The sequence below is a fragment of the Cucurbitaria berberidis genome (assembly GCF_010015615.1).
Source record: "Cucurbitaria berberidis CBS 394.84 unplaced genomic scaffold K460scaffold_6, whole genome shotgun sequence".
Taxonomy (NCBI): domain Eukaryota; kingdom Fungi; phylum Ascomycota; class Dothideomycetes; order Pleosporales; family Cucurbitariaceae; genus Cucurbitaria; species Cucurbitaria berberidis.
Genome location: NW_024468940.1, coordinates 772,694 through 791,081, shown reverse-complemented (window position 1 = coordinate 791,081; position 18,388 = coordinate 772,694). Strand labels below are relative to the sequence as shown.

Genomic DNA, 18,388 nt, shown 5'->3' with positions numbered 1-18,388 from the left:
TAAAAAAAAGTTACTTTTTTTCTAGTTATTTAATTTATTTTAGGGCTATTTATATATATATTTATATATTTTATATTTTTTTAGTATATAATATATATAAATATATATAAATAAATTAGTAATTTTTTTATTTTATTTAAATTACTATTTAGTAACTAGTAATTACTAATTGTTACTATTTAGTAATTACTAAATAGTAATTACTATTTTTTTTTAGTAATTACTAATTAGTAATTTACTAATTTTAGTATTTAGTAATTACTAAATAGTAATTACTAAGTAAGAACTATTTAGTAAATTAGCCCTACCCTGGTGAAGCCTCGTTTCTGCGGTCTAGGGTGCTCCGGCCCAAGTCTCATTTCCCTCGAGCGTGGAGCGGCTTGATTAGCAGGCCAATCAGGGCTGGGTCCTGGAGCGCTAGTTCACGTCTCATTTCCACTTTTTAAGCATCGCCCTGCATTGCGCTCGCCCCTGATGGTGGTTCCGTCTCCAGGGCAGCAGCAGCGGCAGACGGGAGAGATGCATGACTTGCAGCCTCGTCGCATGAGGGTGTGGTGGTGTTGCGCTCCTATCCATCTGCAGAATGAACTCCATGACTGATGTATGCAGTGAGCCTGGCGGTGTTTCGCGGTATGCTTGCTACAGTTTCGTCATGTCAATGCCGTACATGGATGCCAACAGTGGCTGTCACTGACAAGTGAGTTTGCACATCGCAATTTAGTCGTCGGTCATCCGGCTGTTGCTGGTTGCCCAGATGCTAGCTCTACCACATATCTTCTGCTCATTTTCCGCTACTCGAATCGCGCACGTCCGCGTGCTCAATCTCTACGCGAAATGTACTCTAAGATGTGCCCGCCCACTTGGTGTTCCTAGTAGTTAAGCGTGGCTCATATTGGCATGTCGTCATATTAAGACGAATTTCGAGCTGAACTTCAGTAACGAGTGGTGTATACTGGCCTAGTAGGCGCGCATATGGACCTCTAGACTAGACGCCCACACCCAATGCCAAAGGTGAAGAAAAGCATCTTTAACGGTTTGAGAATATTGAAGAGCCTAATGTAAAACATAGCCGTGGAGAACATGAAATTTGAAGCACGCGCATTTCTAAATAATAGCTCATATCATATAGACAGTATGTACACTACCACCAAGCCATCTCTAGAAGACCGAAGTCCAGTACAGGCTAGGCGTTTAGCGTTTATTTCCTTCAATCCTACAATCTTCCCAATCATCTCGTCTAACATCGTACCATCACGTTTCAATCTCTCAAATCTGCCTCGGGGACTCAAGCCAGGTGCACGTAAAGATGGCAGATAGCACGGACAAAGTCTGTATTCGCCCAAGTTGTTGAATTCTACTGTCTTGCAGTTCAAGCAAAGGTACGAGCAACACAGCACGCAAAGACAGAATGTTATCGTAGCAATAATATCAATATTCACATCGCTTTCCTATATACTCTATCGTACCAATGCATCTAACTAATCTACAAGCATATTACCATTAAAAGTCATAATCGTATAAGTCCTCCGTGTATCGACCGTGTGACGAGAGTCGTAATCGAGTCGTAGTCGTAAAAATGGACGTAATGTGATCATGACGCTCAGCGAAGGGCGGTTAGGTATCATCTCTAAATAAATAAGCACAGCCGTGTCGTCGTATCGTAAATAGCAGTCGAAATCGGTCCGCCCCCTCCCAAACAACAACATGAAAAGTCAAGCAAGTCGTAAATGCAAAACAAATAGGCGTCCCTCCTAGATTTTTGGTTCCCCCTTCTTCTTCTTCCTCTTTTACAACTGATCGATCTAATCCTCCTCTTCGTCTAGTCGTGTAGTTGTACTCTTGGGTGTACGTTAAAAATACGAGTCGATTACATCGTGGCCGCCTCGGACGGCCCATTCGACAATCTCCATGCCGCTGAGCCCGCTGGCCCAGTATGTCTTCTTCCGGCCCTGGAGGCGAGTGAGCTTCTCATACGCACCTTCGCGGAGCGCATCGCTCTCGAAGTGCGGGAAGTAGTCCCACTTCTTAAAGGCCTTGACGTCGGCATCGCAGAATGGCTGAGGCGGCGCGGTGGCGTTTCGTGGGTCCTTGTTAATTGCGGACATGCTCTTGACAAGCAGTTTTCGTGCCGCTTCCTCCGTCTGGAACTCGTAGGGGCCCCATGACCACGCGACAGAGACATTCGAGTTCTCGGTGAGGCGCAGCACTGCAACAGGTTCACCGTCATTTGGTGGCGGAACCATGGGCGACGTGGTGTTGGCGATGTAGGACACGCCAAAGGGGAGCGCAAACTCGACAGCGGAAGAGTAGTACTGGTGCGTCGTCACGTTGTGAAAGGTGTTGTACTCGAGCTCCGTCATGTCCAAGCCTACTCGTTCTAGGTTCTCGAGATTCGGCGGGAACGCGAAGATGACGGATGAGCATTCCTGCTTCTTCCATTTAACGTATTTCCCCTTTGGTTCGGTGTATGTAACTACTGGGTTATCTCCCGATCGATCGACGCAGCGCACCTCGGAAGAGGTATGGATTGGTGTTTTGCACAGTTGATTCTTGGTATACTCGACAAACATCTTGTGGAAGTCCATGTAGTAGACTCCATGCAGTCCGACAAAAGCGGTTAGAATATCTGGGGTGAAGTACTGCAGGATGTACAACTAGTCACGTGTTAGTAGCTGCATGCACGATCCCTGCAAGGCCATGTGGAGAAGGGTGGTGACGTACCGCTGGGACAATGTTAATGTCTCCATATCCGTAGAGTGCGACTGGGTTCACTAGAAGAATCGGAAGAGCTGTGAAATTGTTTTGTCGGAACCACTCTGCGCCTGACACTGTGAACTCGTCTGGTACTCCTAGCTGTTCCTGCATTAGCGGGCCGTTTTTCTGTGCGACATTGCCCAGCAGGCGTACCTTGTAGTTTGTGACACTGATAGGCCTAAAGCGTTGATTCCACAGGGCAATATATCGCGGGATCTCAGCCGACACCCTGGCGAGGAATTGAGGTGCCAAGGCAGGGTTCTCTTCGATGATGCCGGACGTGTAGTTGTAGCGAAACATGTCGCGTGCGCCGGCGAGGGCGAAGGGTTGGATGGAGACATTGGTCTGGTTGAGAATCTTGATGGTCTCGGGATAGGTTGCGTTGGAGAAGAAGGCTGCGCCAAGCGGGTGGAAGACGCCTCTGAATGGGTGGTCAGACCGCGTCTAATGCGCTTGCGATGAATGCTGTTGTGGAACACATACTGGTCATCATACCAGGCCTGGCATTTGCCGCCAACCTCTTTTTGTTTATCGAAGATGACGGCCTTTGTGCCTTTGGCCTCGAGTCTGCCTGCTGCTGACAAGCCGGCGGGGCCTGCACCTATAATGCAGACGGGCGGCTTCTGGTGTTCATGGCGGGGGTGAGGTAGCGCTGATACTGATGCAGAGAGTAAGAATAGGGCAAGTAACGGCAGCACAAACGACCACATTGTTGGGCACATCATCATGTTTGTGGATCAATTGGGAGCAGGACGAAAGCGACGGAGTACCTGCAGCTTATAATAATAATAGCGCGCCATGTTCCCTAGCCAGCTCTCTGTTGGTAAGTGTAGGTGTAGGCCTCGGGCTGCACGGTGCGTTGGCAGCGATTCGAGAAATAGCAAGGCTTGCACCGGGATGTGTTGCCGCCTCAACGCCAACTCGCGGTTTGCAGCCTCAATCTAGCGAGGAGAGGCCGGCATGAAGACTGAAGCGGAAAACTGGGGCGAGGCGCGGTCGTGCGTCGAGGGTTTGTGCTTCGACAGTGACGTTTTCGAGGGCCATCTGGCTGGGGAGGCGCTGGATTTAATTTTCCCAAAAATGCCCCTGGACATTATTGGTAGCCCAGGTAACCGCTGGCTGGGGACTATCTATGGTTACAGCGTTTGCACGACTTGCTGGTGTGCTTGCTTCCGGCTCACCCCGCAATTGCGTACGCAAGGGAAGTATAAGTGGTGATGATGTACGGGTTATCGATAAAGTCGGCGGTGAACAAGCTGTCTGCAGATGTCATGGTGCAGCAAGTGTGCATATGCAGTGGAGCGCGCATACGCCGGACATTTTGGTGCCGAGGCCTGACTTTCTCAGCCCTAAGAAGCCTCTCTACGCCACGTTTGAGCTTCAGCCGCCCACGGCGTCGGGTTGGTTCCTGACTCTTCACTCTTCAAACGCTTCGTATGCCCAACTGGCTACTGGTTTGCAAACACCAGGGCCGTCTCTAGCATGACGCGCTCCCTGCTCGACCCTACCGTCCAGACCTGCGCCTAACATCCGAACACCACGGCGTGCGCGTCATGCTGAGCTGGAGATATCGCTGCGCTGGCCATCCAGCGAGCCCTGACAACTCACCATGTCGCCGAGGTGGCCATGACCTCTGCCAGCCTTGCAACGACCGGACATGCGACCACAGAAGGACCGTCTTGCCTGACTGACTGGAGGTGAATGAGATGGGTCGAGTGACATCATGTATAGAGCACAGACCGGACGCGAATAGAACATTGGGAAACAAAGGGCCACGGTAAAAGAAATGAAAAGACAGCTGTTGCACCATGCTCGAGGCACGGCTACCCATGCTATCCGACCCTCCCAGCGATCTTCCTTCGAGTACGCGGCAGCACGGGGCGATACGACTTGAGATGACATCAGGGTCGATATCAATGCCCGCTATCTCATGGTCACTATCGTCGAGAGGACAAGGCGCTGTAGGTGACATGGAGTCGATTATGCCTCGAGATGCGTTGCTCGAGCGCGCCTTCCCATTTGCCGCTGGGGGAAGTCGCAGGCGTGTCGCAGATCCTGTAGAGAGGAAGTTGCGACCCAACCTAGCGCCCGCCATGCTTCGCGCGTCAACTCAACATCAACCTGAGGCAGGCAGAAAGCGAATACACCAAGGACACGACCAAGTGAGTCGACGAGATGGTATTACCAGCTACCGTGCTTGAACCCTCTGCTGACCCTTGAGAGAGGAGATTTCGCATATTGAGGCTCATTTAGCCGCCGAAAAACAAGACGAAGTCGCTAAACCAGAGAGATGCGCCCACCGGTGGTATACCCAGAGTATTGGCAATAGAAAAAGAGACGAGACGAGACGAGACGAGACGAAACGAATGAAACGAATCGACGTGTGGAGTAGAAGTGACCCGAAAGAATCTACTAGCTACAAGGCGCTTGAACGCAGCACAATGCACGCTGAACGTATGCGCATATTAATAGAAGAAGAAAGGTGAGCAGTACTGGAAAATCATCAGTACATGTAAGCTTTTTGCTGCTCTATATCCATGTCGAACCGACTCTTCTCCGTGTCTCCGCTCATCGGTCGTTGCGACGCAGATCGCTGATGCACAGGAGCTGATGTCCCTGGACGCGACTCATCGTTATCCGTCAGCTTGCGCGTGTCCATCTCGACCTGCTCAACCACCGGCGTAATCTTCTCTTTCCTTCTGCTATTCTGCGAGCCGTTGGCGTACTTTGAGCCTTGGTGTCTTGCTCGTGATGGGAAGAGCAATGGCTTGAGAGCTGGGATGCAGCCACAGATCACTCCAACGTTTGTTTCGACGGCAGTCCAGACCCAGATCTGGTAGCCTTCCCACGTCGCATCGTACGTCTTGAAGAGTGTATAGTGGATCCAGTATGCCCGAAAGCTGCTAGCGACAACAATGACACCACCAACCGAGAAAAGGACAACGAGACCGATCCGTTGGCTCCACGGAAGCCGAAGCGAGAAGAGCGTAGGGATGGGCAAAGCGTAGATCATAAAGTCCGTCACCACGTTGAGGGTGCTTTGTACTACCAGCGGCGGGCCTTCCGGGATGCAGTCACGGTGGTCGGACTTCAGCTTCCAATAACTGGAAATGGGGCTACCGATGTCAGCACCTGAAGAACAAATCCACAAAGGGTGTACAAACATGCATTGCACCCACAGTGCGACCAAGAAGACAACGAACGCAGCAACCACGAGAGCAAAGGTTGCCCAGACGAGCTTCCGGAAGAGCGACTTCTCTGGTGCAATGCGAAAATACGACGCGAGAATCGACATTTTCACGGTGCTTGACGCAAGGACAAAGAGTGTCTGACCAGCCATGGAAGCCTGGAAGACGGTTAGTCGCAGCCCGGGGTTACACGCGTTGTACTAGGTTGCACAGAGGGAACTTGTGGTTCTGGAGTGAGTAATACGCAATCAGGGGAGATCTTACCTTTCTGCCGTTCTGGAGCTGAGCGACGGTCAAGTCATAGACGTGCTTGTCCCATCCGTACAGTTCTGCGGCCATTATGACCAGAATTGTAGTGCCAATGGAGAAGATCTGAGTTGGTTAGCATCGCCATTGTCGATTTCGAAAACAGGCAGTACTCACCATGGCAGCACACATGAGGTAGTCGTCTATTCCGCTCTTGTGAAGCCACCTAGTTCGTATCCACATCCTCAGGACAACGACAATGATGGCCAGTGGTAGTAGAGTTAGCTCAACGATCATGAGCGCGGGCCCCCGGGTGACTGGGTTGACATGGTTCGGTTTTGGCCAGTTCTTGACAACCTCTGGCGGTGCTGACCTCATGGTGGGTGACTGGTGGGTGATTGGATGGATGGATGGATTCGAGATACAGTAGGAGTAGTTAATCGAATCCTGAATGCGAGTGAGTGAGGAGGAGCATCACTACTCCTCAAAGCACGGGACTGGCGAGACAGATATATCCGTTGATCGGGGTCAAGCACTTGTACTCTCCCCGTATCCAGCTGCGCCGTGTACAAGGGCCCGACTCCACCTGGATTCGCCATTGCTGAGCGGCTTTGTACGCGAGTGCGCTGAAAGCCCGTCTTCGAGACACGACTGGCGCAGTCGCATAGTATCCATGGAGCGCTCCGTCGCGCGTACTGGACTCTGCTCTACAGGGGTCTAGGTATATCCACTCTCGCCGTCAGCCACCTTGCGCCGTGACTTGCCAGTACACATATTCCCCTGACCTGTACTATGCGGGTTTCGGTGGGTCCACTGAGAGCCTAGGGACAGGCAGCCTGTTGCTGGGGGCTCCGGTTGGATAGACTAGCAAAGCTCAATGGTGATGTATGGACGAATCGCATACGGGATGCTAGGGTGGCCAAGTAGCACGGCGGGTCGCTGCGTCTAGACGCTTCCGAGCTCAACGTGATTTGGACCCTTCGAAAATGAGCCGATATATTTGGGATAACGCGAAGGCGTAACCCAAATTACCTACGCTGTTCAATCGACAAAGCGGTACCAATTCTCAGCGCAACGCGATCATCGCGTGGCTGTACAGGGCCCCGCGAGTACAAATTTTTCCAGTGTTTGCCTGATGTGGCGAAGCGCCTCGGGGAGTCCTAACCAATGCCTCACCCCAGATGGCTAGCATCCTCCAACCGGCATCGAATAACCTTGCAGTATCCCTCTACAATGTGATACTCGGCCAATTCCAGTGGCGCGGTGCGGAAGCGGGATATGGAGAGAGGCGCCTTTCGCCAGTCCCCGCTGCCAGTCCTCCTCCACCCACCTATTCGTCCTCGACGTCGCTTCATCCGTAATCACGTCCCGTCTTCGGTCGGCTTCCCACCATTCTGTCGTCAGCATGCTGTGTCTAACAGGACACAATAAGCGAACACAACCCAAATACGGCTGAAATTCAGGTACCACTGTTTGTGCCTGAATGCTGCACACGCGACGACCTAGCTCGACATGACCCGTTATGTCCCCGTAGCAAGCCTATGAATTGCATCGGCCGTCTTCCTAATTACGCCACGCGCTCTGTGTCAGCTAGAAAGAGGGAATAATAACTCGACTGAAGTCATGGACTAATAATAAGAGGTGGTCCAAATCTCGTCAACCTGTCACACCCTTGCTTCTTGAGGTTAGCTCGCCTACGCAACTTCCCCCAGCTCCTTGGGACTGCACGTACGGTTGCACTGTAATGCTCCATCTCGTCGGAGAATTTCTCGTCTTCCAACGGCCTGCATAGGGTTACACGATATGCACGCGACACGTTCGCAGAAACGGGTGCCGAAGTCGCTTGTTGGGAACTGGTTCGCTCCTTCAGGTCTTCCACAACACTGTGCTACCGAATGACGAATCGAATCTTCCACAAGGGGTCTTCTCTTATCGACCATCACTGCGGCGTGGATCCAGACGAGTGGGGTATGCTCTGGCGGATCCGGCCCACTAATCCCAGCGGCAAGGTGACAGAAACTCTCCTTGCCGTGCAGTCTCTGCTTACACCATCTCATTGGACGTACCCTACCCTCCTAAAAAAGCGATCCTTACGTTTTCGACCTCAACCAAAACGATCAAGCCCTCGGAGGTGGAAGCCGACTGAAGCGTGCCGGGAGTTGTTGAGACGGCCACGTAAAGCTTCATGTCTTTGGATCGACGGTCGACGGGTCACCTTCCAGTTGATCGGCGCTGGAGCCATCACACCGTTTGAAGTCATGTCTCTAGATGAAGCAAGCTGTATTCGTCAGCGGTTTTACTCGTTTAGAATGTGTGTTACCAACACCCAAGACTTCCTCTGACTTCTAGTTCCACCTCTGAAAGCACAACTTCAGCATTCTACACACTATTTCGAACATGAGCTCATCGCAGACCAACACCAACTCCAACTCCAACAAATCCTCCCTAATAGAACGGCACAGCCTATCGGCTCGACATGCTAGCTAGGTAACCTACTGGACGGGAAACGTAATCAGGCCAGCACTTGCATCCGACCGTTACTTATCCACAAGTTCGCAGCCATTCTTTAGTCCCGGCGAATGAGGACACAGTATGATGTGACCAACTTCCCCAACATCACACTTTCGCTTCTCCCTGGTAGTTCGAGGCACCGTCTCATACGAAGCCACATGCGTCAGCATGTTCTCACGGGCCTCAACCGGCACTTGAAGACTGCTGGGTCGAGCACTGCATCTAGCCTAGGTTCGAGACTGGTGTAGATCTCTTCGGTCCATTGCGTGGATCATACCACCCCTATGCAAAGCTCAAATAAGTAGATTGCAGCGATGAAGATGGGTGTGTGGCGTGCTTATCGCTGCAATTGAGTCAGAAGGGAAGCAGGCTGCCAGATGACACAGAGACCAAAGCTTGCCGTTCACGATTGTGCAACTTAATGCACTACCATCTGATCTGATTACCTCCATCAAGTACTACCGTCGACATGCCCACATAGGATGACCACGGCCTACTAGTAACATGGTGTCATAGCCACAGTCCTGGCTGCTCCTTCACTCAACAGTGGACTGCTAGGTCTCAGTACAACACAGGGAAGTTGTGTAGTCCCTACGAAAGACAACAATGTCGAAGTTATGCAGATCTCATTGTCACATCTTTTGACGCATATACCACTTCATCCAAGCCGCCCCCATGTGCTAAGCTCTCCACCCCAGCTTCTCCGCATCAGCAGTGTCTACTACTCCGCGCCATTGGCCGAGTTCACGACTAGGGTCCAATTCTCTGCTCCGTTCGACGTCGCCGACTTGGACTCAGCGCGCCCCAGAAAGCTGCCCATCACCTTGACCAACCGACCAACCTCATCTCCACTCTCCTGTGCCCTCCACGCAACAAAGTAATCCGGCCGCACAAGCACACAGCCATCTTCCTCGACACCTCGCTTCTCCTCCCAGTCACGATAGATGTCAGCCCACTCCAGTCCAATGCCGATACTCACTACTTTGACCCTCACGCCAAGTTTGCTCTGCACGGCCGAAGCAGCATCCTTCCACTTCTCGCCCCCAATGCCGGTAAACAGCGTGAATTGTCCTTTGCCAGCAATGTCCAGCGTCGACGTCTGTGGGCCGGGGAAACGGGACCCAGGCCCGAGTAGGACGTGTGGGAGGCGGCGGCCAGGGTACGTACATGGGTCGTAGTACTCGAACGGGTTCTGAGCTTCGCGCGGCCCTGGTTGGAAAGGTGCAATTTCATCGTCGCTGGCCACGGCTGGGGACTTGTACAATTGCCCATAGGCGGTGCCCAGGGCATGATGTTCACGGTGCAAGCTCTTCAAAGCCTTGCTCAGTGCCTCCCGCTTCTCACGACCTTCTTTGGTGCTGGAGGCCATGATCTGCTTTGCCTTTACGCGGTCTTCTTCATTCGTTCCGTACGGATGCATGCCCAGGGCTGCAAAGAGACCCATGTCCAAGCGCAAGATGTTGTTTGACTCTGTGACGAGGTGCGCTGCCACAGGCTGGCGCTCAGTGTTATAGGTGTCTAGCAGGGCGGCGCTTGCGCGGCCTTGATGCACCAGAGCTATCTTCCACGCAAGATTGAAGGCGTCCTGTATGCAAGTGTTGGAACCCAAACCCAATGTAGGGGGGTGCCTGTGTATGGCGTCGCCGAGGCAAAACCTATCCATGAAGATCAGTCTGCAGTCTCTACATCTTCCTCTACCCAATATTGGAACCATTCCGGCTTGGTCCGCTCGAACGTGGAGGAAATAAAAGAGAGGAGTCTACTCACACATTCCCCTTGGAGATTACATCCGCGCTCGTCTCATTAACTGCCCAACCAGAGACATCTAGTACCTTGACGTTGATGCTCGCGTCGCCAATCACGTCACGTGCAATCTCGACCCACTCTTCATGGCTCTTGGGGATCGGCACTTCAGGTCCCTTGGGCATGAATATAAACATCCACTCTGTCCACGGCTTGACCATCCTCGCTACACTTATAAAGGGAGTGTCCTTGTCGAGGCCTAGGCAGATGTGCAAGTTGCCTTGGCAGTGCTGCATCAGGTCTGTAAGATCAGCGCGAAGGAAGACGTTGTATGCGAAGCCGCCGCCTGGAATCGAGGTGAATGGCAACTCGAGCTGTTTAGCCACAGTGCTGCGGCCACCATCTGCGCCGAAGAGGTACCGCGTGCGTATATCGTAAGAAAGGCCAGTGACTTGGTCCTCGACAGTAGCCACTATCTTCTTCGCAGTCCCATTGACTCCCTCGTCCTCAACAGGCTGCTCTGTAAACGTCGTCAAAGTCGTGCTAAACCTCACCACCCAGCCATTCCCTGTCGCATGCTTGAGCAACACCGGCTCCAACAAGCTCTGCGGCAAATCCATATACACGCACGGACTCACTGCGTCATAGTCCGTCTTTCGCCCATTGCCCCACGCGAGGTTCCGCGCATATTCTTCCCCAACCATGGACTCGCACCACCGATAATGTGCCATGGAGCTGCCTACGTTGCCGAGCCGGAGACACTCATCGTACATGGAGGGATCCAGGTCGCGAAGACATTCCAGCGCGGCGCTGTTTGTCAAATGCGCGCGGGGAGTAAAGGCTGTCCCAGACGCAGACGATATGAGTATTCCGTTCAAGTTGTATCGGGCGAGGAAGCAGGCGAGCGATGCTCCTGCGGGGCCGGCACCGACGATTAGGAAGTCGGTTTCGATTGTGGTGTTTGCCATGGTTTTCAAGTGTGAGAACCTTGGTGTTTTGGAGATATGGAGCCTGCTTTTGCAAGAAGAAGCGAGCCGAGTGAAGAATGTTGGAGCTGCATAGAAGTTAGAAGTGTCAATTAGGAGGTAGGAGCGAGTCAGGAGCTATGCTTGGTACATGCGAAGGTAAAGAGGAAGGAACGTTCCTTCTGCGCGCTCTGCATATGTGTGCCTCGCTGCCTAACCCCCGCGGGAATAGTAATCTATACATGCCAACACATTGGAACTGACGAGGCAGGAAAGCGTGGCGTTCAGAATCTCCGCTTATAGCCCAGTTTTAGCTCACCCCTGTTAACGTATATAAGCTTACGCCCCGTTTTAGCGACAAGCGCGGAATAAGCGTATCAACGAGGAATCAGAAGTAAGAGAATTGCGATTCATTGCAGTCCGGTGAAGCCAAACATACTAAGCAGTGGCTCTAGGTACTTTAGACTATGCGAGTCGCACCACATTCTCGTATCATTCCAGCACTATGCGTTTCGTAAGCGTAATAGCTGCAGATCGCCCCCAAATCCATCAACGGCCTTGTCAGAACGACCGCCGAGAACCAGTGATTGGTGCATTACTCCATGTTCGATGCACGCGTCACTCCATCGACGGCCACATGGTGCTGTCCACCGACGCGCGAACCGCATTCTGGGCAACGGGCAAGTTCCATAGGCATGCCACACTCCCCAACGGCGAACTGTAAATGTTAGCGGGGAAAAATAACTGCTATGAGTGGGAACCTTACCGGATGTCCATTGACACAGTTGTACCAATGCCCCGAGTGTGTAGCGATACCTCGTGACCCGCTCACCATAGCTTTCTTGATGGCTTTGATCTCCTCGTCCGACACTTTCTCGTACCACTCCTTACCTAGCAGCCGAGCAGCTTGTTCGACAGCCTTTTCCAGTACATCTGCACCCTGGAAAGGCTGCTCGCAAAGCTTTGCTGCCTTTTCTAGGAGTACGTGGGCTGCTTCGCGATGATTTCCTCCTTTGTCGCGATCTTCAACACTCAAAGAAGTGCAGAGCCCAGCGATGCGAGCATAGTACAGCGTTGCTTCAACAGCAATTTTGGGGAAGTTGTTATCATTGCAACCATCGATCAGCTTTATGCACTCAGGCAGAAAGTCCTCAGCTTGCTTGATAAGTGGGCCGCCCGGGAAGCTAAGCGTAATGGCGTTGTTGGGCGCCTTGGATTGGGCGGCACGAGAAATCTCAAACTTGTCTTCCAGAACCAGACATCGGGTTTTGATCTCAAGCAGATAGCTACCGAAGGTAATGCGCTGGCCATGGCCGCGATTTGCAGATGTCGCAGAAGATTCGAGGTTGAGTGCTGCGAGTGCCGCATCGAGCGAATGGTTTCGAGTGATGACATGCACAGTTGCTTGGTGAAGTTTATGTGCGGGCTGGTGCTGAATATTCATCCTGCGCTGGAAGTTCTTGAGCGCATTTGTCAGGAAGATTGCTTCTCCGTAGCGACTGCTGATCTTCCCGTTGATATTCTTCCCAGAGCGCGCTTCTACTTTCGACTCGCCGACCGTCGATGGCACAAGGGACTTGCGTGACTTCTCGAGACCGGATTCAAGAGTTTTGAGCTTGTTTTCTAGCTCTTGTAACTCCTGCTGTCCGCTGACGATGAAGCGCTTCGACATCTCGTCAATGACGGCTCGGTTGATGAGCCTGTTATAGCGTTGTGTAACAAATTGCTGAATGGGGCAGCGGCATGTTGGACATTTAGGAACTGCTGCAGCTAATTGAGCATTTTCTTTCAAGGCAGCGAATAGACCGGTCTTTGTGTCAATGTCATAGACTTCCTTCAAGCCAATCATGCCATCTAGTGTTTCGACGGTGAAGAAGTGACGGCATCCAAGGACAACTATGGGCGACTCATCGAGGTTGATGTCACTGTAGCGTGTCTCTAGGATCAAATCCGGTACTTCGTCTAGCTTCATGTCACACTCCTGGCAATAGTCGACGGGGCAATCTTCGCCACAGATGCTGGGGCATTGATCGCCACATGGCAGGAGCTTAGTACACCGCTCGTCGCATGGCAACCTGTTGCATGGAGCTGAGCAGGGCATGGTGCAGTCGCCATGATGCTCGCAGGACCAAGTACACTTTTCCACACAGGGTGTACAGGGCTCATGGCATCTCTGCATGCATTGAGAGTGCTTGCAGCGTACCTATATCTGTTAGTGAGTTGACTACATTAATGGAAAGGGTGAATACCTCGCAAAAACTCTGACAAAGGCCACAGTCCGTTCCGTCATGGCATTCGCGGCGACAGGTGTGGTTGCAAGTGCCAAACTTTCTGCCACACACTACCGTGCATGAGAGGTGCTTCAGTATGGGCTGACCGTCTCTGATCTTCTTGTTGCACTGACCGCAAGTTCCGGGGCAAGGATGACCACAAGGTAGGATGGCCGGGCAAGGCGAAGGACATTTGAAGCCTGCCTTAGTCACGTCACTTGAGCACATGACCTCCACATTGTGCTGACAACCAGGTACTCGCTTCGAAACGTTGATGACGCACACAATACTCTCAAGATCCAGCGTCTTGTAGCACGAGACGTTGTTCTTGTTGTGGCCACAGGGGAGTTGTACAGTACTGATATTGACCATGCACACGTCGCAGTCCTCACCACACGTCGGCTTCTGACACGGATGATCGCAAGGCTGATGTCGGCGTTGACATGGCTTTTTGCATTTGAACACGTCGTGCATGGCCGATGAATGACACTTAGCCTGACATTGATGACTACAATCCGTAAGTCGTTCGGTACAAGCTTCCTGGCAGCCACCTTTAGGACTAAGTTGATAAAAGTCATCAGGCTCTTGGACTTGGATGATTTTTTTGGGGTGTTTTGGGCAGCACAGCCCGAGAGTCTCCCTAACGGAGTCTGAGGTCCGAAGCATGGCAATAACTTTTTGCCACATAGCGACACTCGCGTAAGTCTCGGTGTTTCTGATGAGATACATGCTGTGTTGAGCGCGGCTGAGTAACACATTAATACGATTTGACGTTTTTAGAAACCCGACTTTCTCTTTGTTGTTGCTGCGAACGAGTGAGACGATGATGATCTTAGCTTCTTCTCCCTGAAAGTTGTTGACGGTGGCGACTCGGAGCAGGTCACTGAACGCCTTTCTTTCTAATGGTTTGCGCCGATTATGCTGCTGCTTTGTTGGCTCTCCTATCTTGAATGAGGGGGCTGCAACGCCGAAGCCATCCTTTTCGAGCGCATCTTGGTCGCGTTCGCTAAGCACAATCTCAAAATCATTGCGCATGGCGGTGCGTATCTTCTGAAGTTGTCCTGTATATGGTGTCAAGACCGCGATTTCCTTGCTGTTGTAGACACCTTGACGGACAATGTGACGAACCAATGCGTGGACAATGTCCACCTCCCAAGGGTTGGATTTCGACTTGCTGTGATGGATGTCGCTGTCCTTGCCGTCCTCAAGGTTGCGATGGTCCAGCCAAAATAAATTCTTGCGCATGCCAACCACGTCTGGCAACTTGGCGGTGGATGGGTGGTCGATTAGCCGTGGATAGATTGTCTCACGTATCAGCCTTGAGAAGTCCGGGCGCATGCGACGTTGAACTTCTAGCTGCGCAACAGGCATCAGCGGCCTCCCTCTCTCTCCAATCGAAAGACGTTCGAATTGACTTCTGTCAAGCTTATGCAGAGCTCCTTGCGTGCTTTCGAGGGAGAGCTCTTTGAAATTATTGACAGAAGGACGCAGTTGCTCGTGATCGCCAATCTGAATGCAATGCTCAACAGTAGGGAGCAAAGCCGATAGCATATGGGGCTCCATGACTTCTCCAGCTTCCTCACAGATGATGACTTTGCACCTGACGTGTTGAAGGACTGATATCCTCTTAGCCAAACCGGAGGTCGTAACACCGATGACCTTTGCACCTTCAAGTACTCTTCTATCCGTTTCATCGTGGATGTTGTTTAGTTTCGCTTGGGTGTCGGCTGCCTCACTGGCCGTTGTAGATAACTGTGTGACATCCTCGAACCGCACTTCGTCAACCCAAAGACGGACTAACGCACATCGCTCAACGTAAGTGAGAGAATGCACATTGCCAGTCGCCTGCTTTAGGAGGCGACCCACATCTTGACTGGCAATAGAAGCATGGTTTCCGTCCGCTCCTTTTCTCAGCATCCAGATATCAAAGGGATGTCGACCAACCGTAGTGAACCCCTCATCGTCTTCCCTCTCAAACTGTTTGTAGATGCGGGGGTATTTCTCCTGGATATGATTGCCTAGCTGCTCCCACTCTGCTTGCTTCGAGTGATGTAGACGACCAAGTGTCGCTCTAGCTTGCCGCGCAAGATCTTGGAGAGTCTGGTAGGCCATCGCAGACTGCCATGCTTCCGACTTTGTTTTGACTTCTGTCCGGGTGACATCTCGAAGATTGTAACCTTGCAGTAGTTCAGACTTGCTTTGCCCGCCGACTCTTATAATCTTTCTGACCCCAGCCTCGAGTAGATGCTCTAAAAATTGGTCTAAAGCGTGGTTGGTATAGCACCTATGCACAATTCAGCATTAAACAAGTTGACTAAAAGATCAAGGGGACGCATTAAACTTACACGACGATGATGGGACCCAATTTGGCTTTGTCTCTAATGTCCAACAGAATCTTCATGACCTGTAAACCAAGATAGGATTTCCCGGTTCCAGGTGGACCTTGAATGAAGGCAAACTCGCGAGTCAAGGCAGCGATCAGCGCTCTGCACTGTCCCCGGTCAAGCTCAGTCTTGGCCATTATTTCTTCGATGAGGACAGCGTCATCACACGAAGATGTATGTTCGATGGCCAGAGTATCAGACTTCGTCTTCATGATGGCTCTGAGAGGAAAGGTGAACCCAGGTCGTCGAGCATATAAGGGGGCTGGTATTTCGTGATAAACCTTGAGCCCTGGTGATCCATTGTGCTGGTCTGGGAGGATCCATTGGTGGAAAGGCAGTCGGCTCAATCGCTGCATGCTCTGCAGACTCTCCAGTATCGGTACGAATGTTGCCGGGATGACACTGGGAAACTCGAGAAGGACACCCTGTGACTTTTGAAAGCTTGACTGTAGCAACGCCTGAATCGTTTGGGAATTTTGTGTCGAGAGCTTGGTAGTGATCGTTGCCATTGTGTCATGCTGTGTCAAGCCATATTCCTCGTCGACACCGGTACTCCTTTTACTCACAGTGAGAAAGAGGTGTTCAACAATGGAGTCTTGTATCCAAATGAATGAGAGAAGAGAGCCCTGGTCTAGTCTCCTAGAGTCTTCCCACCATGCGCGCCTCTCGGCAGCTGACCTTCCGCGGACTTGCGGTGGCTGAAGGAAGGATATCTGTACTTCCAGTCCGCGGCGATGATCGAAAGCGATATAGCTAACACGTGCATTGGTGTAGTTGTAGACGCGCACATCGCCAAGGTTGATTCTCGGGTTGCTGAGCCTGTCTGGGTCCTCCGTAGCGGCGTGCATCAAACCCGCAAGAGCCTTCTTCAGGTCGCCAAAGATGTCATGACGAAAGAGACGAAAGTTAGTGTCAATGTGCCTCCCCACTTGGTTGGCAATAAAGTGCGGCTGATCAGGATCCGTTGAAGGCAGGCACTCCTTTGCATCACTCATGATCTCCTCTCGTGTTGGGAAGATGACGATCTCGGTAATGTCAACGTTGTCATTATCCTGCCGACCTTGTGGGATAACCAAGTCTCGAGGGTACAGAGTGGTGGTTATGCGGGTAGTTGTTGGTGCATCGTCCTGTGGGTTATCTTCAGCCACCAAGCCTTTTGCTCGTGCAATCATGGCTCGCATGACTATCAAGTCCTTGTTCACAATAGTCGAGGTGATAGAGGGCAGCGCGCTAGGGATAATTTCGCTCGCGCTTTTCAGCGACTGTATCAGGGCTTCGAGTCGCTCGTTGAGTCTTGCTCGTTGGTCGCGCCTAAGGACTTCGTAGAGTGCTGTTGACAGTCCGATGAGTGTCTGTTCTAGCGTCTTCTGCTCGGCCGACGAAGCATCCTCGGTTTTGACAGTGACTAGGGTTTCGCAGAGATGCTGAAAGAATGAGATCGCCCTATCACCATTCACACCGCTTATGAAGTTGTAGACACCTCCGACGTATGTGTCTACTGCCAAACAATCCAGAAGGGACGGATGAGTGATGACCTTGAGAAAATCTTTCGCTATCTCGACGAAGGTCTCAGACTCGCTAGCCGTCGTTCGTTGATCGAGTATTGCCTTGATATGAGCTCGACCGTTGCATGTCGCGGTGCTATCGTCTAGATCTCTAGGCAATTGCTGCTTCCAATCGCGATCGTCCTCTTGTAGGATGGCTACAGCGCCTTTCCATAGACGTTTCATGTTGTAGGTATCGCCCGGTGCGTAATTTGTACCGATGAGTTTCTTCCAGTTGTTGTAGCTAGCCCTCGCTTGTTTCTGCTCTTCAGTCTCATGTGTCCTCATCGTTGCTGCGGCACGACGTCCTGTTTGCTGTGCGCCAGCAGTGGAACTAAGGTTGTGTGAGAAACGACAGTTGGCGCGATCACACTCTCCCGTATCTCGAAATGTGAAGCAGATTGTTCTATTTTGGCTTTGGTTGCCTTCGCCTCTGCCGCCACGGCCATGATCACCGCGCTGACTGCGTCCACTTCCGCCACTGCGCCCGACCATGCTGGACAATAGCAGCAATATTGATCAAGCGTTCGTATCGTCTGCAGTGTAAATGGTAAATTTCCAGCTTCGGGATGATGTAGGTGATATGTTGGTGTGAGGGTGTGGAGCAGGTGTTGCGAGCGTGTGAGGTTTCCAGCTCAGGTGACGCAGGCCGCCTCAAATGGTGAAGGTGAAGGTGAGGACGGTATTTGTAACAACGGTGACTGCAGATCGTGCAAATGAGGAGCTCATGGAAAATGTTTGCTTGTGGTAGCAATCAATGCACTGCACACAACGAAAGTAAAC

The 18,388-nt window shown here is 51.7% G+C and overlaps 5 protein-coding genes across 5 annotated transcripts; all 5 read right to left on the bottom strand.

Annotated features, from left to right (window-relative positions):
- Positions 1-1,418: 1,418 nt before the first annotated feature.
- On the bottom strand, positions 1,419-3,930 carry K460DRAFT_321513 (FAD/NAD(P)-binding domain-containing protein). Its single transcript, XM_040930483.1, has 4 exons — positions 3,238-3,930; positions 2,908-3,175; positions 2,722-2,853; positions 1,419-2,654 (listed from the first exon to the last, which is right to left on the bottom strand). Exons 1-4 carry the CDS (start codon positions 3,480-3,482, stop codon positions 1,851-1,853), a joined length of 1,449 nt encoding a protein of 482 aa, XP_040783465.1. The 5' UTR covers positions 3,483-3,930; the 3' UTR covers positions 1,419-1,850.
- Positions 3,931-4,115: 185 nt separating this feature from the next.
- On the bottom strand, positions 4,116-5,053 carry K460DRAFT_194239 (uncharacterized protein). Its single transcript, XM_040927145.1, has one exon. The coding sequence runs from the start codon at positions 4,847-4,849 to the stop codon at positions 4,259-4,261; it is 591 nt and encodes a 196-aa protein (XP_040783464.1). The 5' UTR covers positions 4,850-5,053; the 3' UTR covers positions 4,116-4,258.
- A 10-nt stretch (positions 5,054-5,063) lies between these two features.
- On the bottom strand, positions 5,064-6,747 carry K460DRAFT_370884 (uncharacterized protein). Its single transcript, XM_040934239.1, has 4 exons — positions 6,366-6,747; positions 6,207-6,314; positions 5,919-6,100; positions 5,064-5,870 (listed from the first exon to the last, which is right to left on the bottom strand). The coding sequence occupies exons 1-4, from the start codon at positions 6,564-6,566 to the stop codon at positions 5,258-5,260; spliced, it is 1,104 nt and encodes a 367-aa protein (XP_040783463.1). The 5' UTR covers positions 6,567-6,747; the 3' UTR covers positions 5,064-5,257.
- Positions 6,748-9,135: 2,388 nt separating this feature from the next.
- On the bottom strand, positions 9,136-11,557 carry K460DRAFT_370880 (uncharacterized protein). The gene is made up of 2 exons (XM_040934238.1): positions 10,467-11,557; positions 9,136-10,354 (listed from the first exon to the last, which is right to left on the bottom strand). The coding sequence occupies exons 1-2, from the start codon at positions 11,408-11,410 to the stop codon at positions 9,421-9,423; spliced, it is 1,878 nt and encodes a 625-aa protein (XP_040783462.1). The 5' UTR covers positions 11,411-11,557; the 3' UTR covers positions 9,136-9,420.
- A 342-nt stretch (positions 11,558-11,899) lies between these two features.
- Positions 11,900-18,179, bottom strand: K460DRAFT_194232 (uncharacterized protein). The gene is made up of 3 exons (XM_040927144.1): positions 16,023-18,179; positions 13,657-15,961; positions 11,900-13,610 (listed from the first exon to the last, which is right to left on the bottom strand). The coding sequence occupies exons 1-3, from the start codon at positions 18,098-18,100 to the stop codon at positions 12,135-12,137; spliced, it is 5,859 nt and encodes a 1,952-aa protein (XP_040783461.1). The 5' UTR covers positions 18,101-18,179; the 3' UTR covers positions 11,900-12,134.
- Between the last annotated feature and the right edge of the window lie 209 nt (positions 18,180-18,388).